We start from the raw sequence: 14753 nt of genomic DNA, 5'->3' as shown, positions 1-14753 counted from the left end.
TGTTGTTGCTGGGACACTGTCGGCTCCGAATCTGGTTTACTGCACACTTGTGTTTGCATTCCATACCCTGTACGAGAGCAACTTTGCAGAGTGCCCTCTCGCACTCCGGGACACCTTGGGCGATGTCGGAGAGCTGGTTTCAGCCCCATCCCCAAAGGCCAGGCCAACGGACCCCACCTGCCAGACGGACATCGCTCACTCCACAGATGCCCCTGAGCCATGGCACCACCCCAGGTGTGGCAGGCCGGGGAGGGACCAAGGCAGGTTGGTTCCAGGGCATGTCCAGCCCATCTCGCCCAGTCCCACACCGCCAGCCACCTTCTAATTAATTTCCTTTCAATGTGCATGAATCCTTGCACCAGGTCACTAGTTATTATAATAAAACATATATATACATAAGTATGTGGTACATACCTACTGTGTGTCCAAAGAGACTTCTTACCCCAATCACTAACCCCTCAGCAAATTCTTCAGGGCCTTGTACAGCACCCTGGCCAAAAACAAGAAACAAAAAAATGCTATTTAAAACAGAATAAGTTTAAGACTGTTAATCTAGTATTTTAGGGTTTCCATGAAGATACAGAATCTGTAACGAGCCATAACATGTGATGACACAGCTTTTGCCCTCAAACCCAAATATTGATGGAACACCTATTATTTTTGAAGACACTTTCAACCCACCTGATCTCAACATACCCTTTAAGATGACAAAAATTGAATAGGAGTAAACCCCTAGCCTCAGTCACAATTGGAAGCTGCCCTCTCAGCACCAAGTTCCATCAGAATGCTAAACAAAGGTGGATTTTTTTGGTACATCTACACAATGGAATACTACGCTGCTATAAAAGGGAAGGAACTCCTACCATTTGCAACAGCATGGATGGAACTGGAGAGAATTATGCTAAGTGAAATAAGTCAGTCAGAGAAAGATAAATATCACATGCTCTCACTCATTTGTGGATTATAATGAGTTTTGTTCATAAACCGATGAACAAAAACAGATGTAGAGACAGAGAAGCATCAATCAGATGCTCAAAACTCAAAGGGAAGGTAGGGGAGGAGGAGGGAGGGGGAGAGACCAACCAAAGGACTTGTATGCATGCATATAAGCATAAGCGATGGATGTGGACAACAGGGGTGAGAGTGAGGGCAGGACTGGGGGGATGAGAGGACATTGGGGGGATAAGGACACATTTGTAATATCTTAATCAATAAAGGGGAAAAAAGTGAATGTTATGTTCTACATTTAAAAAAAAAAAGAAAGCTAAACAAGCCCCACTGGTAACAAGACTGAGCCCACACAGTATTGGCTTCCCTGTGCTCCCATTTATTCTCTCTACTTTGTCCTTCTGAAACCTTCACTACTTTGGGCTCCTGGATCCTTTAAATGGAGGAGAACAGGTTAGAGCAAAACCTGAATATAAAACTAAGTCAGCTTTTAATGCCCCATTAGTTCCTTCCATAGTGGTGAAACAGCCTTGAAATGGTCTTAATCTCTGTAGCATTCTTCCTTACAAGTACAATTAAATCCTGGAAAATGTGGGCATGCTTTATTGCACAGACAACAGAAGTGCTCAATTCATTATAAAACAATCTTTTAATGTCATCTCAAGTAATTTTAAATAAAAAAGTTGAATACTGATATATATATTTAAATTTTATTGAATTAATTGGGGTGACACTGGTTAATGAGTCTAAAAGTTTCAAGAGTTCAATTCTATAATAAATTATCTGTATATTACATTATTGTGTGTTCACCACCAAAGTTAAGTCTCCTTCTGTCACCATTTGACTCATTTTATGTCATGTTTCCCTCCACGTCCTGTGTGGTTCAGGGTTCGGGTCTGGAAGAAGAGCCGCACAACAAATGAAAAAGAAAAGACACGAGATAATTTGGGAATATTGGGGGACCAGGCGGCATGGAGGTGGCTGTTATGTGGTGGGGATTGCTCTTCCATTGTCCTTCTTTACCATCTGCTTGTGGGGGTGGCAGCAGGGACACCCAGGAGCTGGCTCAGTTCTGAAAGCAGAAATGATGTGGGTCCTTATGGCTGATGACACAGGGGGACTGACAATAGGCAAAGCAGGAAGGTGGTATATTTTCCAGGTTTTCCCTCATTGCCCTCCCTGGTCCTTTGCCAAGCCCCCTGCTTCCCGGGGTCCCCTGAGTGCCCCGTTGTAAGGTCAAGCCTAATTATGCTAAGAGGACTGTGCCCTCTAAGCTAGGACTTGTTTGTGACTTTGCCAGCAGGTCAGTCTGAGGCTTAACCCTGTATCAGTTTCCCACAATTTTACCCTTTTCTAACTCCGTCCTCCCTCCTTTCCCTCTGGTAACCACCATATTGTACCTGTGAGTTTTTGTTAGTTTGTTGCTTTCTGTTGTATTTTTGTTATCTGAATATTATTCAATTCCCAAATACAGTTAAAATACAAATTATTTGTCATTAATAAAAGAGAACATCCATTTTCCTATAGCAGTAGTCTGCAAACTGCGGCTCACGAGCCACATGCGGCTCTTTGGCCCCTTGAGTGTGGCTCTTCCTAAGCCTTAGGAGTACCCTAATTAAGTGAATAACAATGTACCTACCTATATAGTCTAAGTTTAAAAAATTTGGCTCTCAAAAGAAATTTCATTCGTTGTACTGTTGATATTTGGCTCTGCTGACTAATGAGTTTGCCGACCATTGTCCTATAGCTATACTTAAAATAAATAAAAGACCAATACCTGGAAGGGTTCATAGAACAAAGCTTCAACTCCTTCAGACAGACCTCTAAGTAATCCAAACGGGTTTCCAAGCACATCCAAGCCTAATACAAGGACATACATCTGTTTCAAGAACTAAAAAAAAAAAAGGAATTTAAGTCCTTTACAACTATTGGAAGAGACAACATTATGATACGACAGGAAAAAGAGGGAGTACTCGTTAAATTAGGTTGTTAAATGAAAGCAATGCGGAATAAACAGTACTATGTTCACTACATGCTCACTAATTGATATTTCACAATGTGGCAGGCAGTATGCTAGTACTTTACATGGGGCTTTCAAATTAGATGGAACTAGGATTGAGGCACAGTCTGCCATTATATAACTTTAGTGAGTATCTAGGCCTCAGTCTTCTCATCTCCAAAATGGGAGGTGTATTATACTGACCTTGCATGACTGAGTATGCACATTAAGTGAATATATAATTCAGTGATTGTTCCTTAATTTTAATATTGTTATCATCACTATTACTATGAAACTAAATAGGGAATAACAACCAAAAGAAAAACAAATAAAAATCTATGCTTATGTGAACATTTAATAACCAGAATGTCTCTACACACCACAGGAGAAAGCACCTTCCAACAGATGAAGGCAGGAGAATGGTACCTTGGAGTACCACAGTAAGCAAGGGTGCTCTTGTGCCCTGAAACAACTACTAATTCTGAGTAGTCAAACTGAACCACAGAGTAACTGAGTTATGAGGAGGAACCTGGCTTAGAATTCCTCTTGCAATTCTACTAGAATATACTTAGAAACTGCAGTCACTGAAAAAAATAAAGTGTAATGATTCCTAAGTCATTATTCTTTTCCAAAGTGAATAAATATGTAATTGCAAAGGGAAAAGGGTACCAGAAAAAACTTTTTAAAAGGTATATAGAGGGGGAAAGAACTAAAAGAAATAGAAAGTAATCATTCAAGAAACTACTAAGTAATAAGATTGCAAATTGGGATAAATTAGGTAAACATTACTGAATACCACACAATCACATACAAATGTTTTCTTTTGACATTTTATGAAGAATATTCCTTATGAGATATTATGATAAGAAATTACCTGTTCACTGTAATGTCTAACAACACTCCACATGAGCTGATCTCTTTTATAAAACTGATATCGAATTTCATAATAAGCAAGTCTGGGAGAAGAAAGATTCAAAGGTATTAAGATTATATTCTGAAAATAAGATAATTAAAATTTCAATGATTAATTATTGCTAATTCTTTTACAATTAGATCTGTACATCTGCCACATATATACTTGAGATCTTGACATTATGGTAACAGATTTATTGTTTAAATAGTACATTCTCATACAAGTCTTTCATAAAAAAAGAAAAAGGTTTAAAAAAGTCAACCATAATCCCCCCACACAGTGGACTTTTTAATTTTTCTTTCCGTGATTACCACTTTGAATCCTTTCTTTTCTCTTCAATACAATTTTAAAATGTTTAAATTCTGTATGCAGTTTTACACTTAACATCCTATATAATAAAAGGCTAATGTGTAAATTGTCCCCTCGGGATTTCAACCAACTTGGAGTTTGACCGCTCGCTATCACTGGGGGCAGCGTGGAATGAAGGATGGCCCTGGCCAGCAGCCGGCAGCACGGGGAAGGAAGGCCCTAATTGGCCCTGATCACTGGCCAGGCCTAGAGACCCTACCCATGCACGAATTTCATGCACCAGATCTCTAGTTGCGAATAAATATTTATCTCTGTCATTCAAAATTCTATGTAACACTTTTGTGTAAAGTATCATAACAATTCTTCCTCTCATACAGTTCCAAATTTTGAATATAACTCTTTGGTTAAATTTAAAGATATTTTTATGGAATTCTCCCCAAAATAATTACTGAGTGAAAGACTAAAACCATTTAAGACTCTTGATACATATCACTTTCCATTCCTACAGGTTTTTTTCAAAGGTACCCTTTTCTCAGGCTCACCCCCTTTTTGTACTAGAATTGCTCATATTTTGAAATCTTTTGATAATTTGCTGTAACTTTCCTATATTCTTAGATAAAAAATAAAATGTAACATTTCAGATCTCTATCAGCCACTGTACCTGCCCTTTTATGAGTTATCTCTTACTGTCTCTGGCAATATGGCATTGGAATCTTTAGCTTTTTCTCACGAATGTTAAATAGGAAGACTCTTAATCCTTTGTGTCATATTTTCTCAATTATTTTTTAAAAATTTTCTTGATTTTGTTATAAAGTGTTTCCTTTACTTTTAAACTTAGACTTCCTTTATTCAGAGACCTAATAGCAATTAACTTCTATTTTTCCTTAGTCTTTTCAACTTGAACTTTATCTTTAATTCTTTGAGTCCACGAAATTCAATAGTGTACAATTGAGGTGAAAGTGATATGTCTTTTTCTCCAAGGTAACTACTTGTTCTAATCCTATAGATGAATATTCAATTTGATAAACATTCCTTGAATATATACGTTTCTGGCACACATTAAGTATTATACTATTAGATGCAGCAAAGAGTTATACTCTATAATTTGCCTTATGATTATACTGAAATCTTACCCTGTAGCTACATATTTCTAAATATAATTGTTTTAAAAAATGATCAATATATAAACTGCTAAAATAATTCAATTTTAATCTACATTAGTGTATTATCAAGATATTAATAACTTAAGAAAACACAAGATTCTTTACCTTATCTTTATGAGTAAAATAAGCATATTAAAAGAGAAGAACTAGAAAGGGACCAAACTCTTCAAGTTTAAGTAGTAAGACATTTTTCTAAGCTAACATTCTAGCAAAAATGAAGGAAATTAATATCCAGAAAGATAACCTTGGTACAAAAGTCTCCCAATGTACTTTAACATAAATCTTACTTAAATATAAGATCATCCACATCAGTCAAAGTAGCACCTATGCTTTTCAATAGCAAATTGATGGAATGAATTGCAATCATTTCTTGTTTTTCTTTGTCTGATTCTTCACCTCCAGAACCCAAAGACAGACTCAAATGTAACTAAAAGAAAAATAATAATAAATAGAAGGTAAGAACAAACAAAAAAATTTACATACAGATATTTTAGATACAAACAAATGTTGTATCTTTCATTAGGGTCCTAAAGAAAGCCATTATTTGTTACTCAGTATATAATTACCACAGAATAACTCATTCTTACCCTATTCTCATATTTTGTGAAATATAAATTAGTCTGCTCCAAATTTAGAACTATAATTTATTCAAAGTGTATAAATGTGGTTGTGTTTATATGGAGGGCCCAGAATAACATTTTAAAAAATAGCATAATCATTTTAGGAAGAAAAATGTCAAATGGCACACAAGTAAGCTACCAGTCAAAATGGATAATCAATTATTTTCATCCAATTAGGTAAATAACTTATGGCAACAATTAACTATAACAATTGTTACAATTACAAGTAACAATAATAACAAGTAACAATAAGTGACCATTATGGCAACCATTAGCAAGTTGCTAAATAAGTTTTTAAAAGTGTAATAAGTGTACTGAGGTGAAGGGGCTTCCACGTGCCCCTTCACCTCAGTACTGAAACATGAGACTTTCACATTCCCATTTAGCTTATTCTACCTTGAAGGGGTTTCCATCTAAAATGGAACTAGAGGCCCTGGTCGGTTTGGCTCAGTGGATAGAGCGTTGGCCTCCGGACTGAGGGGTCCCAGGTTCGATTCCGGTCAAGGGCATGTATGTACCTTGCTTGCGGGCACATCCCCCCGTGGGGAGTGTGCAGAAGGCAGCTGATCGATGTTTCTCTCTCATCGATGCTTCTAACTCTCTATCCCTCTCCCTTCCTCTCTGTAAAAAATCAATAAAATATATTTTTTTAAAAAAGAAAGTAACTATAGTTCATAACCTTAATTATTCAACTTCATGGCACAATTCCCAGTGTGCCTAAAAACCTGAATACTCCCTAGATCAGCGATGGCAAACCTTTTGAGCTCGGCGCGTCAGCATTTTGAAAAACCCTAACTTAACTCTGGTGCCGTGTCACATATAGAAATTTTTTGATATTTGCAACCATAGTAAAACAAAGACATATTTTTGATATTTATTTTATATATTTAAATGCCATTTAATAAAGAAAAATCAACCAAAAAAATGAGTTCACGTGTCACCTCTGACACGCGTGTCATAGGTTCACCATCACTGCCTTGGATTATAAACTCCATGAAGTCACTTTATACCTCCCACAGAAACTTTGATCATGGCCATTCAGTAAATATTTCTTGAAGGTATTATTCAATCTCAGAAATAACTTATTTCCACTTAATGCAAAAGAAATTGTATATAAACTACCACATAAAACAATATCAATTTTAAACCTAACACTGGATATGTCTGATACCACCAAACTAATACGTCAATTTAAAATAATTTCATTTTATGAATCCCTCACTTAGCTGAATGGATTGGTGAATGCTACCAAAAATAATGTGCTGTGAACAGTTTTTGAAAATGTAATGGGTCATCAATATTTTAGAGTTACTTAGTTGTTAATCTGCCCCATTACACAAGTTTACAGCATTATGGTTGACAGCATTTGTGAATGTCCTGAGCAGTCACCTTCTCCTATAAAACCTACAAAGAACAACAAAAGAAGAAAAGGAAATGGGTTCATAAAGTACAAAATCAGGCAAGTGAAAGGTATCCAATTTTCTACTCCCTTAGTTACAATCAGATGTTGGAAGAGTGAAAAACACCACATCAACAGTATAATAGCAACTTCAGCGTTTTTACATTCTGGTGAGGGCACCCATTATAGTTTTCTGTTTAAGCAGTGGTAGTAGTTACAAAGTGCAACCAAAACATTAAAGGTTGGTGAGCACTTCTTTGCTTAATTAAGAAATGCTTTTGTCAGCTTCTTCCTTGAATAAAGGGGCCATTAATTCAAGACTAGAAAGCACGCTCTGGTGGTTTCTCTGTGGGAATTATGGTTATACATATGTTACAGAGAACTATCTTAATTATTTCAACTTATCAAACAAAATTTCACCAAATATTTGATGCAACAAATTAAAACCCACGATTATACACAGCTCCTTTAAAAGTTCTACAACAATTCTGCCAAATTTTCAAAATAATAATTGCAACAAACCTTAACAGGGGAAATATGGAAATGTTCAAAGAAACTAAGAACTGACATATCGGTCATTGAAGTCTCCATTAATTCTGTGTTTAGGGCATCAATATCTTGCTGGATTAACTTTGTCTGAAAAAGAAATAAATCAAGAATTTCTATTTTAATTTTCTTCTTCTACTACAGTTATTTCAAAAAAATGGCTGATTTAATTTTTCAAGTTTTATAATTTTTCCAAGAAAAAAAAATTGTTACCCGTTTTCTTTCAGCTTCAGGGTCAGTTGCTGGTGTAAACAACGCAATTATAGCTCCCAGAAAGCCCTGATCAACTTTTAAGGCCATTTCCTGAATGAGGACCATAAAATACCTGAGGAAAAACATTTTTTTAAAGGAAAAGGGTTTCTATCAAACCTAGTAATTTTCAATGTTTCAACTTTGATTTTTGTCAAAAGCCATAGTACTTATTCCTTATCTCTTAAAAAGTGTCATGTTTACAAGCTCAAAGTCTACTTTACTTAGACTGAGATTTTTTTTCCGTAACAGATTTCACTGAAGGTTATACTTAGCATTTAAAGTCCCAAATTCCCACACTTATCATGTTACAGAAGAGACAAATATGACGAGATGATATAGCATGTATTATCCTTTCTTTAGAGTCCACAGCAATTACTTTAAAGAATACAACTCACAAATACATATGTCATTTATATTTCACTAACTATTTTATATGCTAATTAGAGTAACGAAGTGGAGAAGGCATTTGAAGGAATTATTTCAACATAGAAAATTACTTGACCAAAAGTGGATTAATATATTCAGGTAGAAAATAATTTACTATTTTCAAAGTAGAGTCTCATTTTTAAATTCCTTTAGATAAATAAAGGAAAATGTACTTACTTAAACTGTAAGACTTTACTGTACTCATTAAATCTTGTGATGACACTCACATCAATGAAAGGTTTGGGTTCTACGGGGAAGAAATAAAACAAGAAAGAGGCAATCAAGCTTTATATTAGGTAAAAGTAATATTTACTTAACTTTTATAAACAGAGTATATCTCAACTTAATTTTTTTTCAGATTCAAAAACACATTTCCTTATGTAATTCCTTATTTATATAAAACAAAAAGGAAACTAAACAAGAGGATTTATTATTCCAGGTTGACAGAGGAGAATATAACCAGCTAAATAACTTTTGCCCGACACAGAGTAATATTCAACTTAATTTCTGTTTTTTTTTTGTTTTTTACCTGAATCCAAAGCAATAGATTTTGGAGGGGCCACAGGATGAAACACAACAGGGAACATTGTCCCTGGTAACTGGTTATCAACCTGAGGGGATAAAAAAGAAAAGTAACTCAGCAGGATTACAAATAATTTAAACTTTTCGTTTCAGAGACAATACTATAGAAGATGTCACAAATTTCATCATAATTAAGGATCCGTATGTATATGTGGTACTATTAGAAGTTTCATTTAAATCTAAAATTCTTATATACCTCAGCAAGGGCAAGCTTTTTTATATGAAGGAATATGTAAATATCCTCATCATTGCATTAACATTACACAGCATGTACATCATTCATGGAAATACTTGTACCTATGGATCATGTGAGATTTTAACTATGTTTAAATAAATTGTAAATGGAGACTGGATATGAAATCAAATGATAGGTAGAAAGAAGAAAAAGAATAAAAATGTCCTAAATAATATCCAGCAGTTAAAAGGAAGGGGAAAAAAAGAGAGAGGGAGAGAGGAAAGGCAAGAAGGGAACAAGCAAAGCAGCTGCCCAAACAACCTCCAATATAGCCCAGGTAGAATGACAAAAGAAAATGCTATTTGGGGATCTCATGAAAAATTCAAAGGAGTATTTAAAAACAACAATTTTAATTCAAGGAACCACTCTTGCAGACTAGCTGGTCAAGTTAAATAGTCTCAATGTGACAAGATCTTTGGACTTTGATGGTAATAATATGCTGAATCCACAGGATATTTTAGAGAAGGAGAATAAACTGACAAATGAAAAGAAAGACATTAATTACAATGTATGCTAGAATCCCCAAGACTCCCAGAGTGATTAGATACAGGCGCTCCTTCACTTACGATGGGGTTATGGGGTTACATACCGATAAATATCCTACGTCAAAAATGTATTTAATACTACCCTGCAGAGTACCGGTTGTTGCCCTCGTGATCACGTGACGGGGAGATGTGGCTTGCTGCCTCTGCCCAGCATCACCAGACTAGCATACTGCATATCACTAATGTGGGGAAATATCAGAACTCAAAATTCAAAGTACAGTTTCTACTGAATGCTTATTGCTTTCCACCATTATAAAGTCCAGAAATTGTGATTCGAACCATCGTAAGTCAGGAACAGCCTATATAGGTACTGAAGTGAGGATGACAGTGGTACCTGAAGCCAATACAATCTGGCCCTCAAACTTCTCTGGTGGGGAGACTGCTTAAATTCAATTTGAATTCCTGATAAAAAATCCCGCTTTATAGGGCACGGAACAGGGAGGCGCATTTCCATTGGAGTTTTATCAAAATTGACCTGGGGGAAAAAAAGAACATGTGTTTGTGATGAGCAGGAATTAAGTAGCACTGTGGCCCATTTTAAATACTCATTTACTTACAAATTGAAAGGGAAAAATATCTTAATTTCTGCCTCACCAAAATATCTACCTTAAGGTGAAATACTGTTGAGATGTTTGAAACAGAATCATCACTTTTATACTAAAGGTATGAGGAAAACGAAAACAACTGAGAACTTTTCAATTACATAAACTGTACTTAAAGGAAGTCATGCTTCATATTTTTTTAAAAATCTTCAATAGTCATGGATAACCCTAGATAATTTTTAAACTTTGTTTTAACAAAGTTAAACAATGAATAGTTGACAGCTTGTTTATAACTGACACGAACTGTACAGTTATTTACATTTGCACATGGCTGACATTTATGGGAGAGGGGGAAGGATGGGGAGGGTATCTGGTAGCCAATGCAAACTCAACCATCAGATAACAAAGACAGAAAGCTGTATGACTGAATCAGAACAAGCTAGAAATTGCAGTCAAGATTCTGGGGTCTTCTTGGAGCAAATTAATTTTCAGAGTCACTGGAAGAGCCTATGTACACTTTTGTGGACATCTCCCCTCCTTTGTGGACATATCATCACATTTAATGAATTTAACTGAGCAAGTTTTCCATCATTAAAATACATAATTTTGTACAAGTCTTTATTAGGCAATACATATCGGTATAATTCAATACCAATAAAAAAATATTTCAACCAATCTTAATTTCTCTATAATCTGACAACAAAACTAATTCTGTGAATCTATTTGTCTTGTAAATAGATTATTAAAATGTACTACAGCATATGATTTAATAACAGTGTATTTTAATTAAAAATAGACTGATAAAAATATATTAATAAATATTAATCATGCCAATCCTAATAAATGAGTTTATTTACTAATAAATTAGCTTCCACACACACATTTTCACTTGGATAGTAAAATTTTATTTATTAGCACCACCACCAACGATCGGCCGGCCCGCCCAGGCGTCCCATGTGGGACCCAACCCAGGGCGGAGCCCAAACCCCTGGATCAGCCCTGCCATCTGCCACCCAGGGAGCGGGCCTAAGCCAGTAGGTGGTTATCTCCCGAGGGGTCCCAGACTGTGAGAGGGCACAAGTGGGGCTGAGGGACACCTCCCCACACACCCCTCCCCCGCCAGTGCACAAATTTTTGTGCACCGGGCTTCTAGTACATATATAAAATCAAAAACAAAAAATTCTGCCATACCTCAAAATTATTGTCTAGTTTGATCCAGCCATGTTGTTTTGCTGCTTGATATTTCTTATAGGATTGTTCCAGTAACATTATGTGCTTTTGACTAAAAGGCTTCCATTTCTGTTTTGGTTTCATCTCCCAAACAACACCAGAACTAAAATAATTCATAAAGAAAATTAAATTAGGAACACATATTTCCGTTTGTGGAACTGTCATTCAACTCAAAATTACTGCAACTATCAATCTTCTATGAAAATTACATTTACACAAGAGATATTTTTGAAAACCAGAATATGCCTGTATTATAAAGTAACATAAGGAAAAGAAGCAGTGCGAAATGTTTCTCTATCACAAGTTGACATCAATCAATTAAAGAATTGGCAAACTTTTATAAGGACCAGATAGTAAATATTTTAGGCTCTGTGGCTGAGACATTAAAGTTACTATGCAGCAACTTAAATAATGAGAGAAGAAAAGAAATCTTCCACAAGTTTTTTAATTGATGAAATTCAAAACAGAAAAATAACAATTTTGTATAATTTTAAAAAACACAAGCCTATTAATAATGAGAAAAACACATTTTTATGTTTAAATTTGTGATGTATAATTAACATAAAACAAATTAGTTTCAGGTTACAACCTAATTATTCAATATTTGCATATACTGTGAAATGATCACCACAGTAAGTCATGTTTGAAAATATTTTCACCTATTTGTTCTTTGCTAACTATTCATAGAGGCTAATTCTTTAGTCCAGGGGTCCTCAAACTACAGCCCGAGGGCCACATGCAAATACAAATACTGTATTTGTTCCCATTTTGTTTTTTTACTTCAAAATAAAATATATGCAGTGTGCATAGGAATTTGTTCATAGTTTTTTTTTAAAACTATAGTCCAGCCTTCCAACAGTCTGGGGGACAGTGAACTGGCCCCCTGTTTAAAAAGTTTGAGGACCTCTGCTTAAGTCACTTCAAATTCAGCACTGCCTTCTCAAATATGTATACAACTGAGCAGTATTGGTAACACTTGTTGACTTATCAAAATAACTGGCCTTGTTTTATAATTGACTATTGATGCTCTGAATGTCCTCAATTCTTCAAACAACTGTTCTCACCACAAGACTAATGGTCCTAAGTTTATTTTCTCTGGATACATTTCTTCAGCTGTTACAATCACATTATTCAATTAACTCACCACGATAAAAGGCTTTCCATGCTTGACTTACAAATGAGTCATCAGAAACTAACTTTGGTTATAACCTCATTTTATTTTTCTAAAGAAAAGCTGCTGTCGTTATTTAGTCTTACATTTTCTCATTTTTCTGGCCATTGCTTTTCTGGGAGTTGGGTATATTGTGACACATGCTTGGTTTGGAAATGTCAATATATATTGGATACTTTTAGCACAGGGCTAAAAGAAAACATTCAGATGGCAATTAAGCATATGAAAAGATGATCAACATCATATGTAATTAGGGAATTGCAAATCAAAATAACAACGAGATGCCACTACACACCTATTAGAATAGCCAGAACCTGGAACACTGACAACATCAAATGTGGGCAAGGATGTGGAGCATCAGGAAATCTCATTCATTTTGCATTCTCAGTGGGAATGCAAAATTAGTGCCTCCACTTTAGAAGACAATTTGGCAGTTTCTTATAAAATTAAAGATACTTTAACTATATGATCCATCAATCATGCTCCTTTATATTTAACCAAATGAGTTGAAACTTAGTATCCACACAAAAATCCGGCATGTGAATGTGTATAGTAACTTTACTCATAATTGCCAAAACTTGCAAGCAACCAGGACTGTCTTTCAGTCAGTGAATGGATAAATACACTATAGTACATCCAGACATGGAATACTATTCCGTACAAAAAATAAAAGTTATCAAGCCATAAAAAATGAGTAATCTTGAAAGGACATTGTTAGGCAAAAGAAGCCTATATGAAAAGGCTATACACCATATGATTCCAATGATATGACATTCTGGAAAACTTATAGACAGTAAAAAGATTAGTGGTTTAGGGGGGGAAAGGGAGAGATGAACAGGTAGAGCACTGGTGACTTTTAGGGTAATGAAACTATTCTATGCTAGAGGTCCAGTGCACAAAATCCATGCACTCAGGGGAGGGGGGCACAGCCTGGATTGTGAGAGGGCACAGGCCAGGAGGAGGGACCCCACCAATGTACGATCAGGGCCAGGGAGGGATGTGGGAGGTTGGCCAGCCAGGGAGGAACTGTGGGAGGGCTCCAGGGCATGTCCAGCCCGTCTCGCTTAGTCCTGATCAAGCAAGCTAACCCACCAGTCAGAGCATCTGCCTCCTGGTGATCAGTACACATCATAATGACTGATCAACCAGTTGACTCTCTGCCCCTGGTGGTCAGTGCATGTCATAGCGAGCAGTTGAGTAGCCTTAGCATATCATTAACATATTATGCTTTGATTGGTTGAACGGCCAACATGTTAGGCTTTTACTATATAAGACTAGTGGCCTGGTGCATGAAATTCATGCACATAGGGGGAAAGGTCCCTCAGCTCGGCCTGCACCCTCTCCAATCTGTGACCCTGCAGGGGATTTCTGTACAGGGCCTAAACCAGCAGTTGGACATCCCTCTTGCAATCCGGGACTTCTGGCCCCTAACCGCTCACCTGCCTGCCTGCCTGATAGCCCCTAACCACTCTGCCTGCTGGCGTGATCGCCCACAACTCCCTCCCCCCCCGCCGGCCTGCTCAACCCCAACTGCCCCTCCCGAGCCAGCCTGTGCTAGCCCACAACTGGCCCCCCTGCCAACCTGATCACCCTAACTGCCCTCCCTGCCAGCCTGATCACCCCTAACCACCTCTGCCTTGGCCCCACCACCATGGCTTTGTCTAGAAGGACGTCTGGAAGGTCTCCTGGTTTAATTAGCATATTACCCTTTTATTAGTATTGATCAGTGGTTTTATTTCTCAGAATGTTATTTCACTTGTGTGATATATTAAGTATCACAAAACCTGGCATTCCAGCAATGTTAGTACTCCATTGCTACTAATGTATTTCTCCCTAAGTCACTACACATCATGTTTTACATAGAAAAATAAAA

General features: G+C 36.5%; 1 protein-coding gene across 1 annotated transcript in view; it reads right to left on the bottom strand.

Annotated features, from left to right (window-relative positions):
* VPS13C (vacuolar protein sorting 13 homolog C (S. cerevisiae)) overlaps positions 1–14753 on the bottom strand; it is a 173292-nt gene that overhangs the window by 20582 nt on the left and 137957 nt on the right. Inside the window, exons 68-77 of the mRNA XM_015563005.1 lie at positions 11671–11812; positions 10272–10412; positions 9105–9186; positions 8753–8822; positions 8111–8222; positions 7874–7987; positions 5620–5759; positions 3822–3903; positions 2726–2839; positions 415–490 (exon numbers count right to left, since the gene is read on the bottom strand). Of these exons, the coding sequence (XP_015418491.1) occupies positions 415–490; positions 2726–2839; positions 3822–3903; positions 5620–5759; positions 7874–7987; positions 8111–8222; positions 8753–8822; positions 9105–9186; positions 10272–10412; positions 11671–11812 (1073 nt within the window). The remainder of the gene's footprint in view (positions 1–414; positions 491–2725; positions 2840–3821; positions 3904–5619; positions 5760–7873; positions 7988–8110; positions 8223–8752; positions 8823–9104; positions 9187–10271; positions 10413–11670; positions 11813–14753) is intronic.

Source organism: Myotis davidii, unplaced genomic scaffold, assembly GCF_000327345.1.
Source record: "Myotis davidii unplaced genomic scaffold, ASM32734v1 scaffold57, whole genome shotgun sequence".
Lineage (NCBI taxonomy): Eukaryota > Metazoa > Chordata > Mammalia > Chiroptera > Vespertilionidae > Myotis > Myotis davidii.
Note: the sequence above shows the minus strand (reverse complement) of the source record. Positions and strands in the feature narration are given on the sequence as shown.